The sequence below is a fragment of the Centruroides sculpturatus genome, unplaced genomic scaffold, assembly GCF_000671375.1.
Source record: "Centruroides sculpturatus isolate CEXI.00-Female unplaced genomic scaffold, Cexi_2.0 scaffold1507, whole genome shotgun sequence".
NCBI lineage: Eukaryota > Metazoa > Arthropoda > Arachnida > Scorpiones > Buthidae > Centruroides > Centruroides sculpturatus.
In genome coordinates, this window is record NW_019385788.1 from 1 (window position 1) to 13,102 (window position 13,102).

Here is a 13,102-nt window from a genome sequence, read left to right on the forward strand (position 1 = left end):
GCAGTTTCTATTGCGATAAGAAATACTACTTTCACAAATATAATAAAAGCGTACATATCTCTGTATACAAATAAAATTCCTAAAATGGTTGACAGAGATCCCTGAAATATTGGATAGCCGATACGATACAGACTGTCTTTCATCCTTTCATTGGGGGTTTGATACAAAGAACAAATATAAGCGTAAGACATGTGAGCCGGATAATTGACGCAGAACCCGACACATAAAATCAGGCTCATCATTGAAAAAATATCCATGTTTATACCCCAAAGAGACATGTATCCTAAAGTTTCTACAATGGTAGATGTTACCGATATTGCAACGAGAAAAGCAACGACAATGTTCGGTAGGGTAACTATAAACAAAATCATAACCAATAGTGAAGTGATCCAAAGTAAATCTCTAATTGTGCGTCCAATTATAATTCCTTGTTCGTACAGAGGAGTTAATGCTGCGTAAACGAGAACAGGAAAATCAAAGTCGTCAGCAATTTTCCACAGATTTTTTAACATTTCTATTTCATCTTCTGCACCTAACGTATCATTTACAAAAATGTGAAATCTGCTACTTAAAATATCGGATCCGTCAGAATTGAATGCGATATCATTGGTGAATTGTTCTGCTGATTTAAATTTCAGAAAAACATTGCGAAGCCCATCCAAGAAATCCTCTTTAACCGACATATTATATCCTCGTAATGAATATTTTGCTAGCGAATGATTTTGGAATTTTTTGTAATATTTTAACCAAGAAACCGTAAATCGAGAATCTGCAATGTGTGGGAGACTTTCGAATTTTTTAACTAATTCATCTATGGTCCTCTGTACATTTAAATCTGAATAATCAAGTGTACTATTAATGACTATTTGGTACGGAAACGTATAACGGCCGAAACTATTATAATATAATTTTATACCTTGTGTTATTACCGATTTTTGTGGATATAGCTTAGTGTAATCAACACCGTGTGTTATAGTTAAGGCTCCCCATATTCCAAATAATAAATTCAGAAAGTAAACTATGATAACTATTATCTTCATTGTACTAATACATAGAATTTTCCCCAACTTGTCCCGAAAGAACGCCATTGTTGGCTCATCAGTAGACGTTTCTTCTTCTGTAGTAGAATATTCGATATCTTCTGAAAATAAAGTTAACCACTTAGAATTTATATACAGCATTATTGATTTGAGAAAAATTTCAGAACGATGTTTATTAATTTATAAATCAATTTATGTAATACTAATTATTAGCAAATAATTGATGAATAAGAGATATCAGCAAAACAAGTAAATAAAAACTGCTTAGACATTTCATAATATCACATAAAAAATATGCTTATTCAAAAACGCCATTTACTTAAAAAAGTTTTGTACCATATATTTCATTTTATTTTATTAAAAGGCCGTTATGTCAGCAAAATAAAACAAAGTTATCATTGAAGAAGGAGAAAGTGAGGAAACGAATAAGGAGAATGTACAGTCAGAAAGAAAAGTAAAAATGACTCCCTCTCAGCGAGTCACGCAAGGTTAATACTTTTCACTGCGTTTAATGTTCACTTAGAGTTTTTATGCTACGACGTCGTTGGTCAAAAAGTAAACGTGAGTTGTAAAGAGCTGTACTCTAATAACTAGTGCAGCTTTATATAATAAAAAAAGGAAAGTTTAACGCTTAACTCTGAAATAAAGATTTATACTTATATTAAAATTAAGCTACCCTGCGATAACTCGTACTTCAATAATATATTAAATTTTCTGAAATAATGCACCATGTATTCAATACATTATACACTTACCCTTCATATTTTGCCAGCAGTCACCTGATACCAGTTTGTGCAATCTCGTATAGCATTTACTTATAAAAAAAGTCTGTGTATATATCAATATATATTTTTTAAAAAATCGAAGAACATTACCTAAATTATAACGAAATGCTTTTTGTCGTTGTTTCTCTTCACTCCGTCCTGACAATGCCATGCACCCTGCAAAAAACGTTATCTGATACAAAAACGTAAACACTATGCTGGTTGCGGAATAATAACAAAACATTCTTATAAGAGGAAAAGATGACATCATTCCAATGCAATAGGAAAACAAATTAGTCAACGATGTTAACGTTATAGAAATTCCTGCTTCACCAAATGTTTCTTCCATGCGTTTGTGTACTTTTTGCTTGGGGTTTGATATTCTCCAACACGCCAATAATACGAAGGCATCGTCGATCTCTGTCACTACATCAGAAAATCTTTATTAATTGAAGAATTCATAATCAAAAAGTAAACAAATATAAAAGCGCGAGTAAATACTTACCGAGAACTAAAAACGGTATGGTGATGTTCCAAATACTATTCGGTACACCGACAACAGACATGAATCCGAAAGAAGAGACCACGGCCAGACCAGCCGATACCATACTTGCCATACCCAGAAAAGGCTTGCTTTTTGCCCAATTGTTGCTCATGCACATAACAGCAGTGAAAACAGATATAAATGCAATTAAAGCACCAATCATAGGTTTAATATTTTCCACTAAGTGCACATTTTGCTGTTCTATTGACCAGTAGTTATCAATGAAACAAATAAGATGTTTAAATTGATGATTACTTATTCGATTATATACTTCTGTTCGCCATCTTTTAATCATATTGTGTTTATTCTTGTTGCTGTTGTCAGTGAAATAAACTAATCTCGTAGCATTTACTGTCTGAATGAAATCGTTCTCATCTTCGTTCACACCCCCAAAGTTAAGAGCGTAAATTTGATAAGAGTATGTCAACGGATCTATGTCGACCGGATACTTCAATTTCTTTTTTCGCTGCACGATATTATCAATTTCGGGCAATATTTCGATAATCGGATTTTCAAAACATCTTTGGCGTACACGTGCACAAATATCTGAATATCCAATTTGTATACCTTCATGATTAATTGTTATATTTTTAATTAGTTGATCCACCGAACTTATTTCTAGCAGCACGTTTTTTTCGAGCATGTCTCCACCACCATTTCGTGTAAAAATCAAAAACACACAGTTCGATAAGTTTGTAAATCTCGTCGGATCAAAAGATTTTGACGTATTGTACGGAAATGTTTTTTCAATGAACTTCTTAGTATTATAAACTTTTCCCGAATCTGCAAATGTCAGGCTTACTGCGTTTCTGATAGTGTTTGTATTGAAGATGAATGCTGAGAATGTCGCTGTTATTAAAACCGGAAGAAAAATAAAGTAGTAAGGATGAAGTCCGATCAATCTTCCTAATCTTCGAAAAACGATCGATAATCGATTCTTTACACAGTCAAGTTTCATCTTTTTATTTTGATTCAGAGAAGATACTATTTACCCTATAAAAAGATAGAACATATTTCAGATAAATTATATTACATAATTGATTACAATTCATTGTTAAAAGTGACTATATTAAAGTTTTCTGAATGTAAAGTTACGCACAATGGTTTACCTAACCTCAGTTTTAGTGTTCTGTTTGATGATGAATGTCGTCGTCATATAATCAGAATAATTTTTATTGTATTTGAAGTATATTATTTTTATCGAATTCGACAGTATGGGAAAATCTTGATAAACATGCTTTTATGTAGTTTAAAAGTTAAAGCAATTTACTATCGTTTTCGTAGATTTCGTTTATGATGAGTTTTCAATTGTTTTACAGTAAACGAGAACTTTTATCACCAAAGCGATGGCATTTTTATAGGTTCAGAAATTGGAGAAAATTAGCCGAAACCTATGTTACATATGGACAAAACCTTATTAACCCTACAGGGTATTATATTTTTTGCAAGGCATGTTCGATGACATATTGATTATATATAATAGTGTAATAACGAAACCTGTTCAAATATTGAAACGAGCCAATAAGATTCACTTAAAATTCGAATATTATAATAAAATAAATTAATTAGATACAATTAAGTAACAATTCGTTAATTAATCTGACTGTGATGTTATAAAATACTATTTCAAAATAACTGTTTAAGTTATAAGAAAGTGTTTATGTTTTTGCAACACATTGTATAAACCACATGAAAAGTATTTACGCGTATAAATATTGCGTTTATAGAAAAATCATTGGTCTGTAATTTGTCAGTGTCGAAAAAAGTTACATAGATGAAACAGGAGACCAGAAGTTGAAAACATGGAAGAAGTAAATCCACATTAATTACTTTACGTGCTTTCTGCGAAAAATTACACAAGAAGAACTTTACGTTAACCAAAGTCGTTCAAATGCTGTATCCATCATCATGATGCATGCAGAATAGAGTGACATACTTTACAGTCAGCGATTTGATACAAAAAGAGAAAAATACGTCTATTGAAAATAAGAATATAAAAAAGAAAATATATAAAAATTGAAAGTGAAAGGATAGAGCGAATTTGAAAAAAAAATATTAAACTTACACTAACTATTTGGATATTGATTTTTACATGACATAATGGAATGGAACAGTAAAGCTAGTAATAGATATAACTAATATTATGATTCCGGATACTATACTTAATATGTTAAGATGGAGAATATATTTTAATGCTCTGATATATAAAGAAACTTATTTAATAATAGCAGAAATAGATAATGTTCAGTTTTTGAGAGATTTAATAAAACTCTAGAGACGGAAATGTGGAAACATATTATCGCTAATAATACATGACAAGTGATCAATGTTTCAAATGTATTATTTAAAAATTATAATAACTCTAAATAACTCTAATTATAGATCAATTTAAATGATACTACTAGAAGCTTGTCAAAATTAATACAAATCTGTGGTGTATAATAACTTATTTAAACGTAATTCCACATCTGAACCGAAATATGAAGTTGAGACTAATGTTGATCCCGGATTAAGTAAACTTTTTCTATAAAATTTCACAGTCGTTTATAAAATAAAACGAAATAACGCTTAAACTCGTGAAAATAAAATTCTATTTTTTCCCCCAACACTTAATAAAAACTGGAAGGATATGATCGTATCTTTCTCCGGATTCACTTCCTTTCAATGGTGACACGTCTTTCTAATGTGTCACCTAGAACCAACAATCAAAATTCAACCATTGGCCTAATGTATAATAATTTCAAATAAGGTCATGGAAAAAACACATGAAAGACACCAAAATTATAAGGAGGGGGTCGATGATAATCGGAGTTCGCGGTCATCGATAGTTTTGAACTGGTGTGCTCGCCGATCCCTGTGAAAACTGCTCCAGCTGTGGCCACCCTTTGCCCTCTCAAGAAGAAAAAACTTTCATCCTTTTGGAATCATCGAAGCTTCGCTCTAACCTTGCGGATCAAGAGTACTTCGATACGATTTTGTGATTCAAACGAACAGGGACCAACTTCTAATAATTAAAATATTTATCAACACGCGAACGATTAAGAACTCTTTCTCGCGCGGTCAGAGTTACGATATTAATGATAAAATTACACCCTTTCCCAGTCTATTGTGTTATAAATTTAGAAGATAAGTTAAGCATCTTAACAAATATTCTATAAACTTGTAAATAGTGTTGATAAAAAAACGGGTATTTGTTAAATAATAAGTTTGTGGAGTGCAACTTTTTCAGTTGTTTCGATTTGTCTCCATTCCGAGTCAAAGAATCTGCATTCGCGACCGCTTGCACGTGAACGAACTACTAACGGCTAACGCGATTTCCGTGTCCGTTAAGGCACGGTAGTGTCTGTTTTGACGTGGCATCAAAGAGGTGCCGACTCTGTGGTCACACGAATATATAAATACGAGACTTTGTTCAACAGAAGCTATGTTCTGTTATTTATCGAATAAATAGTAACAATATTTAAAGGCTTAAAAATAAATTTAACTGCCTATTGAAAAAGCATCGATAAATGTTACCAATGAACTTTAACAAAAACTCCAGAGATTCATTTTCATAAACTGTTTTCTAGATAAAAACTTTTGCTTTTGGACAGTTAAAAATTCGTTTTCGTTTGATATTTTCAAGCAACTTTTAAGTCACTAGTTAATTTCCTCTATGGAAAAAGGAAGAAAGAACATAAAAAACAGCAGACAAGTAAGAAAGCGAAGAAAAAACGAAAAATTAGCGAGTAAAACTGTTGTCTGCAAGTGTGAGAATCATAAGTTTCATTTAAATCAATTAGTAAATGAAAGTAACATTTTAACATCAAAACTTACATATTTTGTCCGTTTTCTGTAAGAACGTAATAAAACTTCCTTTGGTAGAGATTTTATCATACATCTCCAACGAACATTCGCGTCAGAAGTAATATTCCGTCAGATGATACAAATCATAACACCCGATTGGAGTGGAATTTAGAATAAAAGGCAGAGAAATCGTATTTTTAGAGAAGCCGACGAGAATCCGGGACTGCCATAGAGAGAGACGACCCGAGAAAAAAGCGAAATAAAAGGGGGAAAGCTATGAAAAATTTCACGCATCGAGTGGACACTGTTTTCGTTCATCGGCAAAGACCAGCTCCTAAACACTAAGAATTAGGTCGTAGGTTCGCGCCGTGATCGAACGAGCTGGCAGCATGAAAGTTTTTCCGGGTTTTTTCCATGTCCATGATTGCCTGAATAGGGGCCATCTTCTCGCAAAAGTTCTCCCGGAAACGCACTCTTTCCCCCGCGCGCGATTAAGCCATTCTATAAGGTCGGTTTTTAGGTCGCATAGCTATTACCAATTAGTCTTTCGGAGTAAAAACGAATAACAATAAACTCCATATGAATCCAGTACAAAGTCAAAGAAAAAGATTCCGGAATAGCCGAAGCGGTCAGATATTGAACACTACTGTACAGTTCTCCTCTGTCTCCATATAAGAAAAACATCACCACATATCATTTCGATTAAATCAACTAAAACGAATCAATGAGCCCAAACTTATTATACAGTGATTAGAACTTTTTGTAAACTCTCTCTCCCTGTTCAGAAATGTATGTAGTTAGCGTCGATATAACGATAAATTATTCCCTTACGTATTTCTTTATTTTATTCATTAAACCTTTGTTTGTTATTTGTTAATCTGTCTGTTCACCCGGTTAAATATGGACACTAAACGGCCTACAATTAGTACTTCCCCGCGATTTCTCCACTCGAAAATTATTAAGCCCTCCCTAACACTCGCCCGTATTCTCACACAAATTGAGTATAAACCAAGCACATGAATAATTTCTAATATCTAAGAACAAAGCAAGCAATAAACCAAATTATTTCAAAGAAGGAACAGGTAAAAGTCAAATTGAACAATGAAACATTTAAGAATACGTATAATGAAAAGCAAGAGGAACATTTGTGCATTCCTGTAAATATCTTGAGCACCAGCTAATGTCTCTAAGCAGAAAAAATCATTTTGGAATTGGCAATCAGATTTACAAAACAATTACATTCAATCTATCAATTACAATTGTGATGTAGGTTAATTAAAAAATTAACAGTTAGACATAAGAATTCGGCAATTATTTTGTAAGGTTTATCTCTATCACATGAAAAAAAAAATATATTAAGGAATTACAATCAGAGGTTCGTTTTCTTGGAGTTTAATATTCTTTAAACTTTTTCTTAATTNAATTTATTCGATAGTAATTTATTCAAAAAATTAATTTTGTGATCTGAAATAATTCCATTCAACAAATTTTTATTTGAAATTTACTCATGAAATTAATTTTGTGATCAGCATGTGTCAAACCACTACTACTTACGTCATCTTTTGCTTTGATCTCCTATTTCTTATATCTTTTGGATTCATCGATAAATGAACGTCAGAAAAATAATATTGTTATTGCTGGATTAGAAAAAAACTTATCTGAAGTTTTCTCCTTGGCTTCCGATATTTTAACATCTATTAAAAGACCTAGTGGCGACTCAATTTTGGTGAAAGATCTTAAAATAATCTCAAAAACAAATTGGTGGTGGCTAAACTTGATATTGTCTCCGATAAAAAAACTTATTTATTGGAATCTTCATAATATTCAGAGGAGGGAAGGATGCTCCAGGGCAGAGATGGCAAACCTTTTTGTGTTCGCGTGCCATATTGTAAGCATACTTAGCTTTAAAGAGGTTTATGCGTGCCAAAGTTTCAGACTTCGAATAACTATATTTAAAGAAATTAAACGAATACGCTTTAATTAGAATAAATGTAAAAAAGCTGATTGAAAAAGAATGATCTTGTGATAAAGCGAAAAGATAATTGAAAAAAATAGAAATCTCATGATATATTACGTGCCAGATGATTTCTACTTACGTGCCACTTTGGGCACGCGTGCCATAGGTTCGCCACCCCTGCTCTAGGGTAAAGTTTTTTGATGATTTATATTGGAGATCGAAAGTTACAAGAAAAAATCTTTATCTTTTTTAACAAGAGGCTAAAAAGACTGGAAAAGATGCGTATATGAGAGCTGATTGTTTAACAATAAATAGAGAAAAGTTACGTTTGATTTAATAAATAATAAGCTGATAAAAATCGATCCTTTTTTATCACCAGGGAAGTCGTTGGATCGTCAAATGGACGAGAATTAAAAAGTTCAATTGTTATTCCTTCTTATTCATGGGTTTCTTATACGTTAAAGGTATTGTTATGGAATAGTCAAGGTTCATTCTTTGATAACTTTTCAGATAAGAGTTTTGTTGATTTTGTATTATCATATCATATCGTTGGTATAACTGAATCATGGATGACATTTTCGGTTAAAACCTTTCTTACATCATTGGATTCACAATTTTATTTTACTGAAATATTAGCTCATAAACTTGAGGGACCTGGAAGACCGTCTGGAGTCTTGTTTTTAATGGTTTCTCGGAAACTTGGTAAGTTAGAAATTTGTCATCTTTCTGATAACATTATTATGGCTAATCTTATACAGGTAACCGCCGTATAACACGGCACTTCTATAGCACGGATTAACTTTAACACGGTTCGAGAATTGGTATTATTCCCCGTATAACACGGTACTTTTATAGCACGGATTCACTCTAACACGATTCGAGAATTGGTACCATCCCCCGTATAACACGGTACTTTTATAGCACGGATTCACTCTGACACGATTCGAGAAATGGGTAAAACCCTCGTACAACATGAAATGTAATAAATTTTTACATACTTAAGTGCTAATAGTTCATGAAAATTATTATTTTCATGAACTATTAGTACTTCAGTGTGTAAATTTTCTTTCTCGTCTCCATACACATGGTCCTTCGCGAAAATTGTTTCAATTTTGCCATATCTCAACGCTTCTGCTTCTGGTGTTGCCAAATGTTTTTCCCTTATACCATAAGTGCTTAGCACCATATAAGGAAATTTATAAAGACCTTTTAACTAGAAGCAAGCAATCTAAAATTACATACACTTTTTGCAAAAGGTAAAGCATGAATCTGAAAATAATGCAGAAAAATGCTCAGAGAATAACGATAACTTGCCAAAAATGAAACGCTCTTCGGTTAATAGTGTTTTTAGTGATGACAAAGAAAACATTGTTTAATTTATATTAATATGTATCACTTAAGAAAATTTTAATAAAGATATTTAACTTAATTATGAAAATATAGTAGCATGTTTTTTAATTTTCGAAACTTAACCCTCCTTTTCGTACTAGTTCTTTGATTCGTATAACACGGATTCGCATAACACGGCAATTTTTTGGAACGTAACTACCGTGTTATACAAGAGTTATCTGTACTGAGATATTTTTGGCCCGGGGTTTGGTACAAAGAATTTAATTGTTGTGACAGTTAAAAAACGCATACATGAAGACGATTGAGTGCTCAGATAGCATCGGACTTGTTTACAGTTTGTAAGATACACTTTTGAAGTTGACAATTTTTTTTTGAAAAATTCCTAAAACCAGGAAACTTTCTGTTTTTCGTTAGGGATAAATAATAACGATATATTTAAGGTAGTTTTCTTAACTAATACATCAAAAACACATGCCCACAAACATCCAAAATGAAAAAATCGCGAAAATAACTATGACTTTTGAAAAATTAAATTTTAAAACAGAGAGACTATATTCCCCCGCGCGCATCACTTCGCGAGAGTAAGGCCGAGCACTTCGCAGTGAGTTAAACAACAAAATATTATATCATCAATTCTTATAATACAAAATCCTGTCTTCATAATTTCACAAATATTCAGCAGGAAGCACAGCAAATACTAAGCTTAAGAAAATCATTGAACTTCGCACACAAAGAAGTCTATACATAAAGTAAAAATTTTCAAAAGTTTTTTGATGTTTTAATGTCTGGTAAGCATGAAAAAGTAAAAAAACTTGAAATCAATTGCTGCTTGCAAATCATTTTTATATTCTTATATTTATAGGAGCAAGAAAACAAAAAATTATACTAATAATATAAAAAACAAACCTATTTCTGAGGTGAATATAAGCGAAACTGCAGGAATACAAGAGGAATTTGCGTGGTAAATGTTAGATACAATGTGAAATGTCTCATGTGCAAACTTATTAATACAATTAAAAATTTAAATGTTGCTAAAATAATATCAATTTATTAGGTTAAAAATAGTATTAATACATCAGGTCAAAACAAAGTATAACTATGAAAATTATTACTGCAAACAAATCATAAAAAATATAAAATTTAAATGAAAATCAATTATTGTATCTAAATGTACAGTACATTTCTATTGGATTAATAATAACGAGATTAATTACAGTAAAATAAAAAAATATTAACATTTTATCCGTATATAATGAAATCAAAATACGTTAAAATTTCGGGATATATCAATGTAAATTAATTAAGAAACAATATACTATATTGTGACAGATCTCGAAAACTAACAACTGGTACAACTATAACATTAAATTTTTCTATTTAATTTACACTGTATAAAATAATATATTGGAAAATTTCGTTTTATAAAATCTGGTATAGTTTATTTTATAATTAAAACTAAATTTTTCAGAGACATTTTCCCAAGTCTATATTTCATTATTACCTTTGATTAAAAAAAATGGAGAGATCAAAGAAAAAACAACAGGAATAAACATTAATGCATGAAATGCAGTTTCTATTGCGATAAGAAATACTACTTTCACAAATATAATAAAAGCGTACATATCTCTGTATACAAATAAAATTCCTAAAATGGTTGACAGAGATCCCTGAAATATTGGATAGCCGATACGATACAGACTGTCTTTCATTCTTTCATTGGGGGTTTGATACAAAGAACAAATATAAGCGTAAGACATGTGAGCCGGATAATTGACGCAGAATCCGACACATAATATCAGGCTCATCATTGAAAAAATATCCATGTTTATACCCCAAAGAGACATGTATCCTAAAGTTTCTACAATGGTGGATGTTACCGATATTGCTACGAGAAAAGCAACGACAATGTTCGGTAGGGTAACTATAAACAAAATCATAACCAATAGTGAAGTGATCCAAAGTAAATCTCTAATTGTGCGTCCAATTATAATTCCTTGTTCGTACAGAGGAGTTAATGCTGCGTAAACGAGAACAGGAAAATCAAAGTCGTCAGCAATTTTCCACAGATTTTTTAACATTTCTATTTCATCTTCTGCACCTAACGTATCATTTACAAAAATGTGAAATCTGCTACTTAAAATATCGGATCCGTCAGAATTGAATGCGATATCATTGGTGAATTGTTCTGCTGATTTAAATTTCAGAAAAACATTGCGAAGCCCATCCAAGAAATCCTCTTTAACCGACATATTATATCCTCGTAATGAATATTTTGCTAGCGAATGATTTTGGAATTTTTTGTAATATTTTAACCAAGAAACCGTAAATCGAGAATCTGCAATGTGTGGGAGACTTTCGAATTTTTTAACTAATTCATCTATGGTCCTCTGTACATTTAAATCTGAATAATCAAGTGTACTATTAATGACTATTTGGTACGGAAACGTATAACGGCCGAAACTATTATAATATAATTTTATACCTTGTGTTATTACCGATTTTTGTGGATATAGCTTAGTGTAATCAACACCGTGTGTTATAGTTAAGGCTCCCCATATTCCAAATAATAAATTCAGAAAGTAAACTATGATAACTATTATCTTCATTGTACTAATACATAGAATTTTCCCCAACTTGTCCCGAAAGAACGCCATTGTTGGCTCATCAGTAGACGTTTCTTCTTCTGTAGTAGAATATTCGATATCTTCTGAAAATAAAGTTAACCACTTAGAATTTATATACAGCATTATTGATTTGAGAAAAATTTCAGAACGATGTTTATTAATTTATAAATCAATTTATGTAATACTAATCACTAGGAAATAATTGATGAATAAGAGATATCAGCAAAACAAGTAAATAAAAACTGCTTAGACATTTCATAATATCACATAAAAAATATGCTTATTCAAAAACGCCATTTACTTAAAAAAGTTTTGTACCATATATTTCATTTTATTTTATTAAAAGGCCGTTATGTCAGCAAAATAAAACAAAGTTATCATTGAAGAAGGAGAAAGTGAGGAAACGAATAAGGAGAATGTACAGTCAGAAAGAAAAGTAAAAATGACTCCCTCTCAGCGAGTCACGCAAGGTTAATACTTTTCACTGCGTTTAATGTTCACTTAGAGTTTTTATGCTACGACGTCGTTGGTCAAAAAGTAAACGTGAGTTGTAAAGAGCTGTACTCTAATAACTAGTGCAGCTTTATATAATAAAAAAAGGAAAGTTTAACGCTTAACTCTGAAATAAAGATTTATACTTATATTAAAATTAAGCTACCCTGCGATAACTCGTACTTCAATAATATATTAAATTTTCTGAAATAATGCACCATGTATTCAATACATTATACACTTACCCTTCATATTTTGCCAGCAGTCACCTGATACCAGTTTGTGCAATCTCGTATAGCATTTACTTATAAAAAAAGTCTGTGTATATATCAATATATATTTTTTAAAAAATCGAAGAACATTACCTAAATTATAACGAAATGCTTTTTGTCGTTGTTTCTCTTCACTCCGTCCTGACAATGCCATGCACCCTGCAAAAAACGTTATCTGATACAAAAACGTAAACACTATGCTGGTTGCGGAATAATAACAAAACATTCTTATAAGAGGAAAAGATGACATCATTCCAATGCAATAGGAAAACA

The 13,102-nt window shown here is 31.5% G+C and overlaps 2 protein-coding genes across 2 annotated transcripts in view; both read right to left on the reverse strand.

The window, feature by feature from the left end:
* Positions 1–29: 29 nt before the first annotated feature.
* Positions 30–2,991, reverse strand: LOC111642143 (patched domain-containing protein 3-like; the record flags this gene model as incomplete). The annotated part of the gene is made up of 3 exons (XM_023388420.1): positions 2,310–2,991; positions 1,916–2,230; positions 30–1,141 (listed from the first exon to the last, which is right to left on the reverse strand). Coding segments are annotated over exons 1-3 (2,109 nt in total), but the record flags the coding sequence as incomplete, so codon positions are not given.
* Positions 2,992–10,925: 7,934 nt separating this feature from the next.
* Positions 10,926–13,102, reverse strand: part of LOC111642145 (patched domain-containing protein 3-like) — a 25,916-nt gene continuing 23,739 nt past the window's right edge. Inside the window, exon 4 of the mRNA XM_023388422.1 lies at positions 10,926–12,148. Coding sequence (XP_023244190.1) covers positions 10,926–12,148 — 1,223 coding nt within the window. The remainder of the gene's footprint in view (positions 12,149–13,102) is intronic.